The following is a 15,095-nucleotide window of genomic DNA, read 5'->3' as shown; positions in this document are numbered from 1 at the left end:
GTTGGTGCATTTAAGTTAAAATGATTCAATTATTAAATATTAAACTTCTTTTAATGAAAAGGTATTTGGAAAAAACATGCCTTGACTATTTTAACTAGACTTTAAAAAAAAAAAAAAAAAAACTTTTAATACATTTTTTGAAAACTATTTCAAAGTTAATGCATTAATGTCACAGCCTGCCCTATTTAACAGTACATGAATCACTCATAGTTAAAGGAAGGTTTTATCATCTTCCCTTGGTGTGTGTGTGTGTGTGTGTGTTTTAAGCACACTTAATTAAGCAGTAATCTCTAGCTATGCAACTCCTTGACACACTCTTAACCAATGCAACTGTAGTGAACGCTCAAAACACCAACACTTACAGAAACAACTATTAGATTTGTGCACTCGACAGTGCCGACTTGGACTCGTCCTGCATGAGTCAAACCCCACCTCTAGAAATCTCATCAGCGCTGACCAGATCACTGAGGAAATCCCCTGTATTTGTTGTTGTTTTTGAAATGGGATCTCCTAAATGGGTTTGACAATGAAGATGACATATGTGGAGAGTGACACTGCCTCTTCACAAATGAGGCGCTGTGTGTATGTGGTGTGTGTATGTGGCCGGCCCTTTGATACTAGAGTTGGGCCAAGAGGAAGTCGGCCAGTGCTGAGTTTTTCACCGGGTGAAAGAGAAGAGAAGAGAAGAAAGAGAGAAAGAGAAGTCTGTGGATTTTTTTATGCACAACATTAGTTTACTGTTCAGCAAATCTGCTTTTCATCTCTATTTGATTTCAGATCATTGTGATGTTGTGAAACATCCAGTGGATACGAGTTGTTGTGAGTTGACTTGTTGTGACTGTAACAACTGGATGATGCGGGAATTTTAATCAATTGGTTTAAAATCGGTATAGTCATTGATATACATCTATATATAATATAGGTAACACTTTAGTTTAGGGTCCAATTCTCACTATTAACTAGTTGCTTATTAGCATGCAATAGGATATTGGCTGTTTATTATAAAGCACATATTAATGCCTTATTCTGCATGACCATATTCTACATCCCATAATCCACCCAATAAACTTAACAACTACCTTACTAACTATTAATAAGCAGTAATTAAGAGTTTATTGAGGCAAAAGTCATAGTTAATAGTTAGTTAATAGTGGAATTGGACCCTAAACTAAAGTGTGACCATAATATATCTGTGTCTTTATAATATATACAGATGTATTTATATATCATTTTTATGTATACAATGGGCATGTTTTTAATTTCTGAATTTAATTTGGATTTTTATGGGTCTATAAATGAAAAAGTAGTTTGGCATGATCTGTTAGTATTATTTCCTATTTTAACAAAACTGATTATTAATATTTGAAGAAAAGTTTACCAAATCAAAGTTTTGTAGCAATCATGGATGCTTTTATTTGTCATTGACATTTTTTTACCATCATTCATGCTTTTTTTTAATTTGCAGTTTATTTTGCATCATGCTGATGTCATAATAATTACCCAAATATTAACAATGCGGGAAACAGTTACGCCTGGGTCTGTGTGTTTTAAAAAAGTATTTTTTATTTTATTTAGAACTTTGCACACACAATATGTATGCAAATGACTCATTGTGTTGTTCAGCGCGCAACATTTGCATCAGCTGGCGTGTTAATTGAACTATCCCGATGCGTTGCTCTTGTCATCGAGCGCTTTTCTCCACAGGAATGTTGCGTCACTTTGCATTGTCAGTTTTGTCCGTGCATACAATGCTTTTTTTCTTTTTATCTTTTTTTTTTTTTTTGTGTGTGTGATTTAAAGCACACAAAGCTTTTCCATCACCATGTCACAATGACAGTGAAGAAGTGCCTGTTGACAGGTAGTTTTCTCTAATTAAAAAAACAACTGTCAAAACATAATATAGTAGCTTTAAATCATGTGGCTGATGACAGCAGTTTACAGCATTGTGTTAATTCTCTTCTCCAAGACCCCCTGGAATATTCCTCTTCTCCAAGTAACACTCAGTTAACACTCTCGTACGCTGTCTGATTGTGAGATAGTCGTAATAATATACTCACTTATAATTGAGCTTTGACTCCTGTCATTAGATCACATTATCTGAAGTGTCTCTGATCACTCGAGGGACAGTCCTGTTCTGTATTCAGACAAGAGCCGCCGTCAAACCATTCAACCCCCCTTACTTTTTTAATTAAGAAAATTGATTGTTCTGTCCTTTTCAAAAAGCATATTATACTTTATTAAGTAAGTTCTTGAGTAGGCACAATAACAGAAGAGGAGCAGTTTAATATAGGAAAGGAAAGGAGGAGGTGGGCGTGGATAATAGTGAACTAGAGATTTGAATCGACTGGTACAGGAACGCCGCAAAAGCCTGGGATCTATAAAAGCAGATTATTTGGCGGCCTGGAATGGTAATGTCTCACTGCTTCCCCTGCAAGTTTTAATGTAATTGTGCACCATATCAGGTATTAAAAACTTTTCTCGTCCTCCCACTCCATTCCTTGTTTCCCCTTCCATGTTGGTTAAGATGTGTCTTAGTATTCGATCCCTTTATACTCAGAAAGGAAAATGAGAAAGCGTCTAGTTCAGTAAATCAATAGCTCTCTCAAATAGTAGCTTAATATGTTATACAAATTTTAAATTAAGTTAACTTAATCCACAGTTTATTAAACAGAAGCAGGGATCACATCGCTGATTCGACTGATTTATTGAAAATCCCCTCAAAATAAGATTTTGCTCACAAATGCTCAGTTATCATAATAATGGCTTGTGGGTCGCAGCAGAACTAAAAACACGTCTATTCACGAGGCATGGGAATCGTGCGGTTTTATGATCGTGGTTCTGATTCGTCTTAATGATTCTGGTTCTGTCAGTGATTATTTTAGTACTTTGGGAATAAAGAAAAGTAATTTATATTTCATTTACTTCCCTCATCAGTTAAATAATGAGATCATTTAAGGTTTCAATAGGACACATATTGCTAATCAGAAAAAAGTTAAAGTGTATCCAAACAAACACACTTGTTGCGAGAACTTCTTTAAATAACTTTTCATAGTCTTGATAGAGTTTCTTAGGCAAAAATGAAATCCAATAATTGCTCCTAATCATAAAATAAATAAAATGTAAAATATGGAAATGCATCTCATTTATGCAGTGATTACAATAATATAATATATATATGTATGTGTATATATATATATATATATATATATATATATATATATATATATATATATATATATATATATATATATATATATATATATATATATATATATGTATATATATATATGTATATGTATGTGTGTATATATATATATATATATATATATATATATATATATGTATGTGTATATGTTATATATATGTATATGTTATATATATATGTAATATATATTATGTATGTACACTATAAATCATTCTAAATGTATTTATTTTTTCAGTGTGTGGTGCTGTTTGCTCACATGCTAAAAACATACTAAAATCAAACTATTTTTATTTATTTATTCCATGTAAGCTTTTGACTTTTACTGGCCTGGAAAACATTTTTTTTTTTTAATTCCCTGATATTTCTAGGTTTTCCATGATGTTGGGACCTGTTTGCAAGGTATACAAACTTGTGTACAAAACCAACAAATGAGTAATCTTGCTGTGTGGAGCGGTAATTACCATTTAGTTTATTTGTCATCCTCATCAACACGTTTCAGATCATGCTGTGGCCTGCACGCGGTGTTATGTCTTTGATTGCGTTTCTTGATATGATACAATAATGATGTGCAGTTTTGGATGTTTCATGACAGTTTAAGAATGTAAGCTTTCAGAAAACGACATCAGCCATTAGTTACATCTGTGCCACCATCAGTCACGCTCGCTGATATTTGAATAAATCTCTTCTTCAAATGCGATCTCTTTTCAGCGGTGGTAATATGACACAGACAGGTGTGTTTCTAATCACCGGCTGAAGTGTGTTTAGATGCTGTGAAGCCTCAGATTCACCGAGTTTTAAGATGCTGTGAGTGATTTGACAGGGTGTGGTCATATTTGTGATTAGATTTTCTCAAGACTTTTATTAACTTAGCTGTGGTTAAGGTGTGGCCTCTCTGCAAAGCATGAATTGCTTTATTTAATATCCATTTGCATCACAGACTAAATGAGGAAATTGCTCTCGACGGTCTGTCGTAATAAGACAGGCCCCTGTTTTGTTAAATCATGAGAAACTGTAATTGCCCTAAATTGAAAGTGGCCAACACGCACACCATCTTGCAAATGCAAAATTAGGTTTAACTGTGCCTTATGCTAAACCTTTAACAGAAATTCACGTTTGTGCCAAAGGAAAGTCTAGTTAATAGTGCAATTTGCCTGCTATGAACAAACACGCATGATCTCATTGAGTTCTGATGGAAATTCTTTGCTATGAATCACTTTATAAATTCCACTTTTTTTTCCCCTCTCTCCCTATCATCTTTGATTTTGGTAACTGATTAAAATGTGTGTCCCTAAGCCACATCAGTGACATAAGTGCACAGATTTTATTCATTAAAATATCATCAACAAAGGCCGGCGCAGACATAGTCACTGATATTAGAACCTCATTTGCTGTTTATGGATTGAACCATTTCTAGGGCATTTTGTCTCCGATTTTCGACAATCAAAAAGCTTTTACAGAGAGCAGAATAGGTGCATTGGCTCCAAAATTGTATTTAGCATGCAAGCAAAGAGAACCACACATTGAGTGCGTTACTTGAGTAACGGCGTGTCCTAACCAGACGTGACGCCGCGACATCTTTTCCATGTTAATCAGAGTTTTTGTCCTAACCAGCCACGACGGCGATACGTAATCATTCGTTTTAAAAATGGTTTCTATTTCTCCGCCGCCAAGTCTGGAACGACAAAGTATGACGATGATAATCTCAGGTACTGATTATGAGCTTTATTTAACGTTAAAAGAATTGAATGTGAGTTTGCATACCTTTATAGCTGTATTAAAAGCGACAGAGGATAATTCACCTCAAGGATAAGATCTTCAAGGAAACGAGAACGTTCTGAATACTGCATGGATATTTTTGCTGTCACAGGGCTTGAATTTCGGAGTGGGATTGCACTTATTGAGCATAATTGTACTCATTCCCTCAGATTTTGTGCGCACATAAAGCCTCCTTGTACTAAATTGAGTTCTTTTTCATTGCTTATACTGTATATTGTGCTTAAACAGTCAAATACGCAAAATAATGACAAAATGCCGGACTTGTCGAGAATTCACGTCAGTTTTGTTTTAAGTGAATGTAAACACGCATGTGTACCAGTGCAGTAGATCCTTGCGTCAGGTCTTAAAGTGACAGCAGCCTATATGATGGTATTAAAAATGGCAGTTTTTCCCCATGGTATCGATGTCAAAGTTGTGGCCAGTGAAATGCAGACTGGCTAGTAAGTTTGGAAAACCACTAGCCACAGTGGCTGCTGAGCAAAAAAGTTAATGTCAAGTCCTTATGAATTTTATTATGTACAGAGAGACTCCGGCCACACGCCCAGTTCCCTTCTGATTGACTGTGATTTCATAGTCTCGTAGTCGTAGTTGTAGGACAGACAAATTGCTTGTTGCTGGAATCGTATCACATTGCGCTTAGTTATTAACGTTGCTCTTCACTTTTGCTGGGTTCCAGATATGGTGCGGAAAAAGAATCCCCCTTTGAGAAGCTTCGGCAGTGAAGAAGAGGAAGGCGAGGCGGTGGCGGCCGAGGCCACGGGGCCAGAGAGCGGGAACACGGGGAGCCAGGCCTCAGAGCCCGAAGAGCAGGAGGAGCCGTCCTCTCCCGGCCCCATCAAACCAGACAGGCCTGACTTGCATTACTCCAGCCACAACCTGGCAGCGTCCTCCTCCAGCCGCGAGGGCACCGATAGCGAACCGCTGGACTCCGCCAACTCTCCAACAACCTCTGACCCGGGTGAGAGAGCGGACGGCGAGGACGAGCGGATCGATCTGAGGCCAAACACGCGGTCGGGCGGCGTCATTGTCAGTAACGGAGAGGACACACACAGCCCACTCGTTTTCCTGGGCTCCGTCAGCCCTTGTGGCGCTGCGGTCGAAGATAAAGTCCCTCCTGTTACTCTTCATCCACTGAGGCCGATCGGGGGAGCAGAAGACGCCCCTAGTCCTCTGGGAGCGGAGACAGGAGCACCTCCACCCACCTCACCCAAACTACAAGACTTTAAGTGCAACATTTGTGGGTACGGCTACTACGGCAATGACCCCACGGACCTGATCAAGCACTTTCGTAAGTACCATTTGGGCCTGCACAACCGGACGCGGCAAGACGCAGAGCTGGACAATAAGATTTTGGCACTACACAACATGGTGCAGTTCACAGCCCAGTCACAGGCCAAAGACTCAGCGCGCCTCCTCGGCCAATCGGCTCAGAGCGGATCTGTGGCAGAAGCGGGGTCACCCAGGTCCTCCGTACTCAACGGCACCTACGACGTGCAGGTAATCTCCAAGGGATCAAATGTTTCTAAATACACTTATTAATTCAGCACTTTAACAATACTAATGGTAGTGCATATGTGCTATGTATATTTATGCATTTTGGAGTTTTGCGTCATTCCTCTCGTCATCTGTATTGAAATCAAATCAAGTCTCCCGTCTGCCTCTCCTTATTCAATTCTATTCAATTCAATTCAATTCATAGCGCATTTGTATAGCGCTTTTCACAATACACATTGTTTCAAGGCAGCTTTACAATTTAGAGTGATCTGTTATCAGAGGTGACTGTCTTTCAGAAATGTACATATACAATTTCACAGTTAGCTAAAATGTATTAATTTAAACAATGTAATAATTTAAGGCTGAAACAATGAGCTTATTGAAGTAATGAAGACTTGTTTGTTAACAAATGATTATGATATTTTGAAAAATGTAGCATTGGCGCATGTTGATTCAGAGTTTGCATCATCTGAAGTCTTCGCAGGAGTTGGCGCTTATGTAGAGCTCATTTCAGTTAAGATGCTGTCTTGTAGGACAGCTGCCTATGTAGGAAGCAAGGCGCCTCCTTGTGTTCTGGAGCACAGCTATAATCAGACCCATGGGTCATTAAGGCTTCAAAATGATGCATGCACATGCAACAGTGGAACTTAAAATGTATGTCACAGAATAAAACCACTAGATCCATGGTAACCGTATATGATGCATGCAAAGTCATGCACACGCAGAAACTCGCACACCGATGAACGTTGGTATGAATTCATTCTGAAATTTTGACTAGTCCTCATAGAGTCTGCATTTGTTCATGCGTGTGTTTTAAAATAACGCCATGAATAAGCAATCAAGCTGCTCCATTGAAATTGAAATGCAAGCGTCACCTTGGTGATTTAGGATTTATAAAAACAAACAAACAAAAAATGTGAAGGAGATTAGTGTGGATCATGCTGGCACACTGCGTTTGGCTTTGTTCTGTGACTTTTGGCTGATTTATCATGGCACCAGTCTCACTGTATCATGTTTAAATGGACCATTATGAACAGTTGCCTGCTTTGCACATGTGCATGTACTCAATCAAGCAAGCACACAGCGCAGCTCAGAGTACCTGAGCTTTTTTTTTCTTCTAATAACACCGGCCACGATCTTTTTCAATTCAACATCAGCCTGTCTACAAATTGTCGTAATACCGTATAAATTCTTAGGGAAAAAGTTTGAATAATGAGTCTATTCAGAATTCGTTCCTAGTGGAATTTTCCATGCAGTAATATCGACGACTGCGATTTCTCATTTTCCCAATGAAAAAAGGGGGGAAAAAGAGCGTAGGGAAGCTGGTGAGGGGAGCCAGTGAAAACACAGCAGTCGATTTATTTTAAACGATGGGTAATGAACAGATGTCATAGTCATTTATCTGCCCAACTTTCAGCACGGTTTCACTCTTCACTTCAACAATGTCATGTTTACAATTTAAGCGTCATATTTAAGTTGGGTTTCTGCGGGACGAGCCAAGTTTGGATGCGTTTAGCTTGAGTCATTGCAGGGCTGATTTTGCCCAGTTTACCAGCCAGATCTAATGATTTTACTTATTGCTAACTCATTGATGCATGAAATTGTTTAGTAATAATAATATTCAAAATATACTCTTTATATTTTATAACATATTATGTTTTTTTTATATATATATATATTTAATGTTTATATTAAATTTTTATTTATTTAATATTATAAAATAATTCAACTACAATTAAGTCGCAAAACTCTAGTGTCTATAAATATACATTTTGGACAAAATACCTAGTTTTTAGGTATTTTAAACAGTTTTTTTTATTTATTTCATTTTATTATTATCATTAACAATAAATAATAATTGTATTTACTGTGATGTGTATCATATTTCTTTTTCTGAGCTGCCTTAGTTGTGATATTTTATTGTTATAGAGGATATTTTATAGTCCCCCCCCCCATAATGTAAAAAATATCTTTTGAGAGACTCTTTCGTGGTGCAGTCTGCCTACGTTTACATTTAGTCATTTAGCAGACAAAGGTTTAAATTCAGTTTCTCCATTGCTCAGACAGACAGGTGATACAGGGCAACCAGCTGAGACTTTAAATTGGTCCACTTTGTATCTGTAATATGCATGTGTAGAATTACAGTCAAGCACACATTACGCTTCGCAGTGGGTGTTTATTTAATCATTGCTTGAACATACAGCTCAGGGGAAAGGGTCTGTCTGCGCTGTGACATTCCTTGAGTGTTTTGTCTGGAGCGTGACGTTGAATTCCCCCCAGTGCGTATGAAGCTCGAGACCTCCCACTCATACTCTCTTCCGACTGTGACTGCCAGCTATATATTCCATATGCACGTCTATAGGCTGGGCTTTTATTGCATCTTCTTGAGCCGTTGATCGGCATGCCTGTTTTTTTTCATATGCGTGCAATTATACTGATTTAAGAGAACTTACATTTAATTTCAAAGTATCAGAACTAAAGTCACACCTGGATATTATTAATAAGAAAAGATCCATTTGGTCTTTGCATGCATGGGTGCTTTGCTCCTCCACTCGTCTACAGGTTTCACATGTTCCCCATCTGCTCGCTGGAGGATTTTCGAATTCTCAGCGCTGAGAAGTAATAAGAACATAAAATGTGATTTGCCTTTGTGTGGTGATAACCGCCGCCTCGTCTTGGAGATTGGGAGGGTTATTGAAAGTCTGTTGTCTGTCTTATTATATCAGACTTCTATTTCTCTGTAATTCTCTGTAACTCACGGATGATTGTTCTTTCCCTTTATCTCATTTTCTTTCCTTGTCTCAACCTCCCTGCTCTCACAGGTAACGTTAGCCGGCACCTTTATCGGAATCGGGAGGAAGACGCAAGATTGTCAGGGCAACACCAAGTACTTCCGCTGTAAGTTCTGCAACTTCACCTACATGGGAAGCTCGTCTGTAGACCTTGAGCAGCATTTCCTTGCAACGCACCCCAACAAGATGAAGAGTCCACCTCCGTTCAACCCCAACCTCGACGACAAGTCCTCAACTGAGCGGAAGGGGAACTGCGTACCGCGGATCGGGACGGATGAGCACGGGAAGTGGGCGGATCGAGTGGCGGTAAGGGCCGAAGATGACTCTGTTGCTGGATACTCTGTACCGATCCGTGCGTCAGACTCTCCTAGCCTCACTGAAGGTGACGCTCCTGCAGCGTATTACTGGTGCAAGTACTGCAGCTTTAGCTGCGAATCCGTCAGCGCCTCTAGGCTTCTAGAGCACTATGAGAAAAGACACGGTCAAGCGGCCGTCAGGGAGGGAAGTCCAGTGGAGAGAGACAGAAAGACACGTGACGAAAACTCACATTTACGGAAAAAAGAGAAGGCTGGAGCAACAGGCGACCCTGAAACTGTAGTAACCAGTTATAATTGCCAGTTCTGCGACTTCCGTTACTCAATGACACACGGACCGGAGGTCATCGTCGTCGCTCCGCTTTTGCATCACTACCAGCGGGTTCACAGCATTCACAAGTGCACCATTAAACATTGCCCGTTCTGCCCGCGTGGGCTCTGCACCCCCGAGAAGCACCTGGGCGAGATCTCGTACCCCTTCGCTTGCCGAAAGAGCTCCTGTTCACACTGTGCTCTTCTTCTGCTGCAACTGACAACTGGAGGAACGACCCCGTCCCCGTCCCCGCCGGCTCCCCGAGGCTCCGTCACACACCTGTGTGACCAGTGCCCTTTCACCTCCACTGATATTGACTTGCTCCTCTTGCACTATGACAGCGCACACACCTCTCACACCTTACTGGAAGTCAAACCAGAGGAGGAGGGATCAGGGGATGGAGGAGCGGGACCAGGGCGGGATCATCCCGGAGAATACGCCTGCACTAAGTGCCATTTCTTCACTGAAGTGGAGGAGGAGATCTTTCGTCACTACAGGTAACGTTGCATAACAGATCCATCTTTTTTTTATATGTATATACACTACCAGTCAAAAGGTTTGGATCGGTAAGATTTTTTAAAAGAAGTCTCTTTTGCTCACCAAGGCTGCATTTATTTGATAAAAAACTAATGTGAACTATTAGGTAACACTTTATAATAGCGTACAGTTGTAAGTCATTGTAAGTCACAAAAAAAACACATAATTTATTAAACATTTATGAAACGCATATTCATGTTTTGTAAATGATTAGTTAATCTTTAACTAATTGTAAATGACTTATAACTGAATCTACAAAACATACATACAATAATTAACATATCACTTATGAATCATTTATGAACGCATAGTCATGTTTCGTAAATAATTAGTTAATCATTTACTAATCACTTGTAAATGACTTGTAATGGAATTTACAAAACATACATAAATGCACTTGCTAATCATTTATGAATGTTTTGTAAATGATTAGTTCATCATTAACTAACCACTTATAAATGACTTACAAATGAACGTTATTATAAAGTGTTACCAAATATTTTTACAATTTTAAACAGCTGTTTTCTATGTGAATATATAGTAAAATGTAATTTATTCCTGTGATCAAAGCTGAATTTTCAGCATCATTACTCCAGTCTTCAGTGTCACATGATCCTTCAGAAATCATTCTAATATGATGATTTGATGATCAAGAAACATTTCTCATTATTATCAATGTTGAAAACAGATATTTACATTTTTATTTCAGGATTCTTTGATGAATAGAAAGTTCTGATGAATAGAAACTAAACAATAGTTTGGGGTGCATTTATTGGGGAAATAAATAAAATAAATCAATACTTTTATTCATCAAGGATGAATTAAATGGATCAATAGTTACGAAAGATTCTAATTGTGCTACAAACATGTCATGACCCGAACCATATCTAGTGGTCTTGAGGGTGGGCTTAATGGATTGGGTCAGTAAGTTTCCGTCTAGACCTAGTAACTGCATTGCAATTTCTTTGAGACCACCCATACCACTGGTGCGGTCACATTTTGATTAGAGAATTTTCAATGGCAAAATCCAGCCGTTTCAATATGAGTCCACACAAGCAGGAATTTCGGTAACACTTTATTTTACAGTGTTACATGTGTTAATAACGGCAAATTATGCATAATTTCATGCAATTAACCCAAAACCAACTCCAATCCTAAACCTAACCCTATAGTAAGTACATGTAGTTTATTATTACTCAGCACTTAAATGTATAATTACACCGTAACACGGACACCTTAAAATAAAGTGTAGCCGGAATTTCACATGAAGGCGAAAGATTTTCCCATGCAGATTCCACATCCACAACAGGTTCAAGCTAGTGTTTTTGCATTTACCAACAGAAAACTTGTTTTAATAGTGAATTCTGCGTGAGTTACACTATAGACAATAGACAACTGACCTTTTTTGACCACCACATTTTGCTAATATGACTTAAGATAGAGCCGTTGAGTTTACAAATACCACTAATATTATCTTCACAAACGTATTTTTTAGCATTGGAATGCATTACATTACCCCAGTTTGTTAAATATATAAATATGATATATTATTAAACATAATATTGTATGTTTTAAAATACTTATTTCATATTTTGAAATGTTTTAACTCATCATTTGTATTTATGTAAATATTAAAGGTCCAATATTTTTATATATATATATATATATATATATATATATATAATATATTATTATATATATTATATATATATATATATTATTCAATATTATTCAATATTTATATTTATTAAATATTTTTTAATTATATTCAAAATCTTATTGTCACACAATAGCATTGGACAGTGAAAGCAGCTGTTGATTAAATCCAGCGAGCTTGTGTTACACATTTGTTTCTGTGTTGGCGGTTTTGCTTTTATGCTGATAGGTAACAGGTTTTCTTTTTTTCTTTTTTTTCTCACTTTTTTACTTGAAGTCGAGCAACACAGCTGAATAAACTGAAAATGCTAAACGTGAGGAATAACAGCAGTCCCTCATTGGTTCTGATTTAGCTTGTCTTGAGGCCAGGTGTGCATGTAAATGTGAGTGCACTTCAGTGTTTGTTTTCGTGTGTGTGTGTGTGTGTGTGCGCATGTGCATATGTCCGTTAAGCGTGTACATGTGGGAATCTATTATACCTTTCCATATTCTTTCTTTCACCATCTGTTTGGTATGTGCGGCGCGGATGAGCGTGGCTCTGCTTTACCTTCACATAAGATCTCAATTACTCTCCATTTTCTGCCAGAGTTTACAGGCATGTCTACATGTGCCGGTTTGAATTTACTGATAAAAATGAGTTTACTGCACCACTGAAATCCATATGTCCGCTTGAGTTTGGCACAGTAGAAAGAGAACAGAAAGGCACTTTGCTAAATCTAATATAAATGTTGTGTAAATACACCAAACCACCTCAATGCCACATGTGTTTGATATTATAGTATACTGTGCTATATTATGTGCAAGAACTTCTTCTGAGCAATTTCACTACTGATGCTTAAATGGGAAAACGAACCCAATAGCAAAATTTTAATGCAAAACGGCCATATGCTTTATTTCATTGTATTTATGCGGTTAATGCTTTCTTATGAAATTCACTGACAAATTCTTGAAATGTTTAATCTATTTTCAGTTTCACATTTCACATTTAATCATTTAACAGATGCTTTTATCCAAAGTGACTTACAATTGAGAACAATAGAAGCAAGTTAAGCAATTTCCTACATATTCTCATAACATTATTATAAGACTATTAATATATATGTATATGTATATATATATATATATATATATATATATATATATATATATATATATATATATATATATATATATAAAAGACTATTCTAAATGCTAAATTGCTGTCATGCTAAATTCCATTTAATAATTTTGTTTTTTGATGAACAATGATTCATTCAGTACTGTGAGTGAACTTTTGTCAAATGATCAGGTCATTGCAGATAAAAACATCAGAAATCAATTGTGATATAAAGTTTTTGTAATTTTTGTAAAAAGCAATTATCCATTCACATTTATGGCATCTAGCATTGTAGCTGTCTTAATTTCTTCTAAACCAATCTTGCATTTACTTGGTTTTACACAAAAATGCAAGTCTTTATGTTGAAGATGTTGCATATGCATTTATTAAATCACAGGAAACAATGAATTGCACACTCAAGCCGATTATTGTTGGCTGACAAAAAATACAAGTCAATTGTCATGACAATGGCGAGTTTAAAGTGGCTCTAATGTGTGTATTGCATATTTTATTATGCGTTTCATCCACATCTGACATTCAGACATTCCAGAACAGTAAATTGAAATCAAATGTCATGAAAATATTGTAATACTTTACAATATTTTTTAATAAGAATCGATTTCCAACCCATGCATAATTCATTCATACCCATGAGATAACACAAAGAAGTTACACACAGCTGCATGACAGACACATTTTTCCTACTATTTAAACTTTTTCACTGATTCCACAAGTTCAAGTGTTGTTAAATGATCAACGGTCTAATCTGACTTGTCAAAGATCCCGCCGAAGGAATCATTTGTCAAGTTGGCGCTCGTGTCAGGAAACTGTGAATTTAAAGGCCTCATACACCCACCTGTCCCCTGTGTGAAGGTTTGTGTGTGCTTAAGCCTTGAGTGACGTCCATCATGCTCCAGATGCCCAGGGCTGGTTGTTTCAGGTGGACGTGGACCTGAGTGTTTTCAGCCTGTGCGTGCGGCCTTTCTGAATAAGGCGCTGTTTGTATTCAGAGCCCACAGCCTGGAACCAGCGAGGAGAGAGCAGAAATCAGACCTGTATGGGCTCCCTGGAGAGCTCCTGCTTCTCAGCTCAGACTGTGTGTGTGTGTGTGTGCAAGTGAGAATGTGCATGTCATATTTTGTTTTAAACTACTTTTCCCCATGCAGGCTTACTGGGAGCTTGAGAATTTTGTGTACACTAGATCTTAGTTTATAGGCTACTGCATGCATGTTTTCTGGGTTGTGTCTTCCATGTTATTGTATGAACATCTGTGTCATGGTATCCGGTTTCATTGTGTGGAAGCATTCGTTGACCTCTCTGTGTGTGCGTGTGAGGGATTGTGTGGTCTGTCGAATCAATGATACATAATATTTCCAGTGTGCGTATGTGTCTCTCCTGAACACCTCGCTATAGTGTAGATTTATGAGCAGAATCCTGCCCTCTAGTCTCCAAACAGCAACCCACCCACCGCGAACGTGAACCTGATATTGATGCCGTAGCCTTCCACACCTCGTGCCCACCCGATCCAGTGCGCACTCAATATATCACACTGCCCTCCAGTTCGGGAAAGGGAGACCTTTTACGTGCAGGAGCTGAGAATAAACTGCATTGGATTTTAGACATGCTACTTTCGGACTTTAGCTCATTGTGGGATTCACTCAGAAAGAGGGGAGTGTGTAATATCTGCACATCTTTGCATTTCAAACACTCGTCCTCCATTGCTCGGATCAACAGAGAGCCCCGCCCCCAAACTCACAGTCACAGTCGGACAGCTCAGATGAACAGATTATAATTCCAATCAATACCAGAAGTGATGACAAAATGACTCACCTCTGCATAATTGGACGGCTAAAGTAGTGATGCACTGAAATGAATTTCTAGTTTTAATTTAGCCAAAAACAACTGAAACCAA

The 15,095-nt window shown here is 37.9% G+C and overlaps 1 protein-coding gene across 5 annotated transcripts in view; it reads left to right on the top strand.

Moving 5' to 3' along the window:
- trps1 (trichorhinophalangeal syndrome I) overlaps positions 1-15,095 on the top strand; it is a 115,314-nt gene that overhangs the window by 24,784 nt on the left and 75,435 nt on the right. For all 5 annotated transcript variants that reach the window (XM_084130694.1, XM_084130698.1, XM_084130697.1 and 2 more), the window contains 2 exons: positions 5,658-6,478; positions 9,298-10,391. In XM_084130694.1, coding sequence (XP_083986820.1) covers positions 5,658-6,478; positions 9,298-10,391 — 1,915 coding nt within the window. The remainder of the gene's footprint in view (positions 1-5,657; positions 6,479-9,297; positions 10,392-15,095) is intronic.

This window comes from Abramis brama, assembly GCF_963993115.1.
Source record: "Abramis brama genome assembly, chromosome: 12".
NCBI lineage: Eukaryota > Metazoa > Chordata > Actinopteri > Cypriniformes > Leuciscidae > Abramis > Abramis brama.
This window is presented reverse-complemented; position numbering and strand designations above follow the sequence as displayed.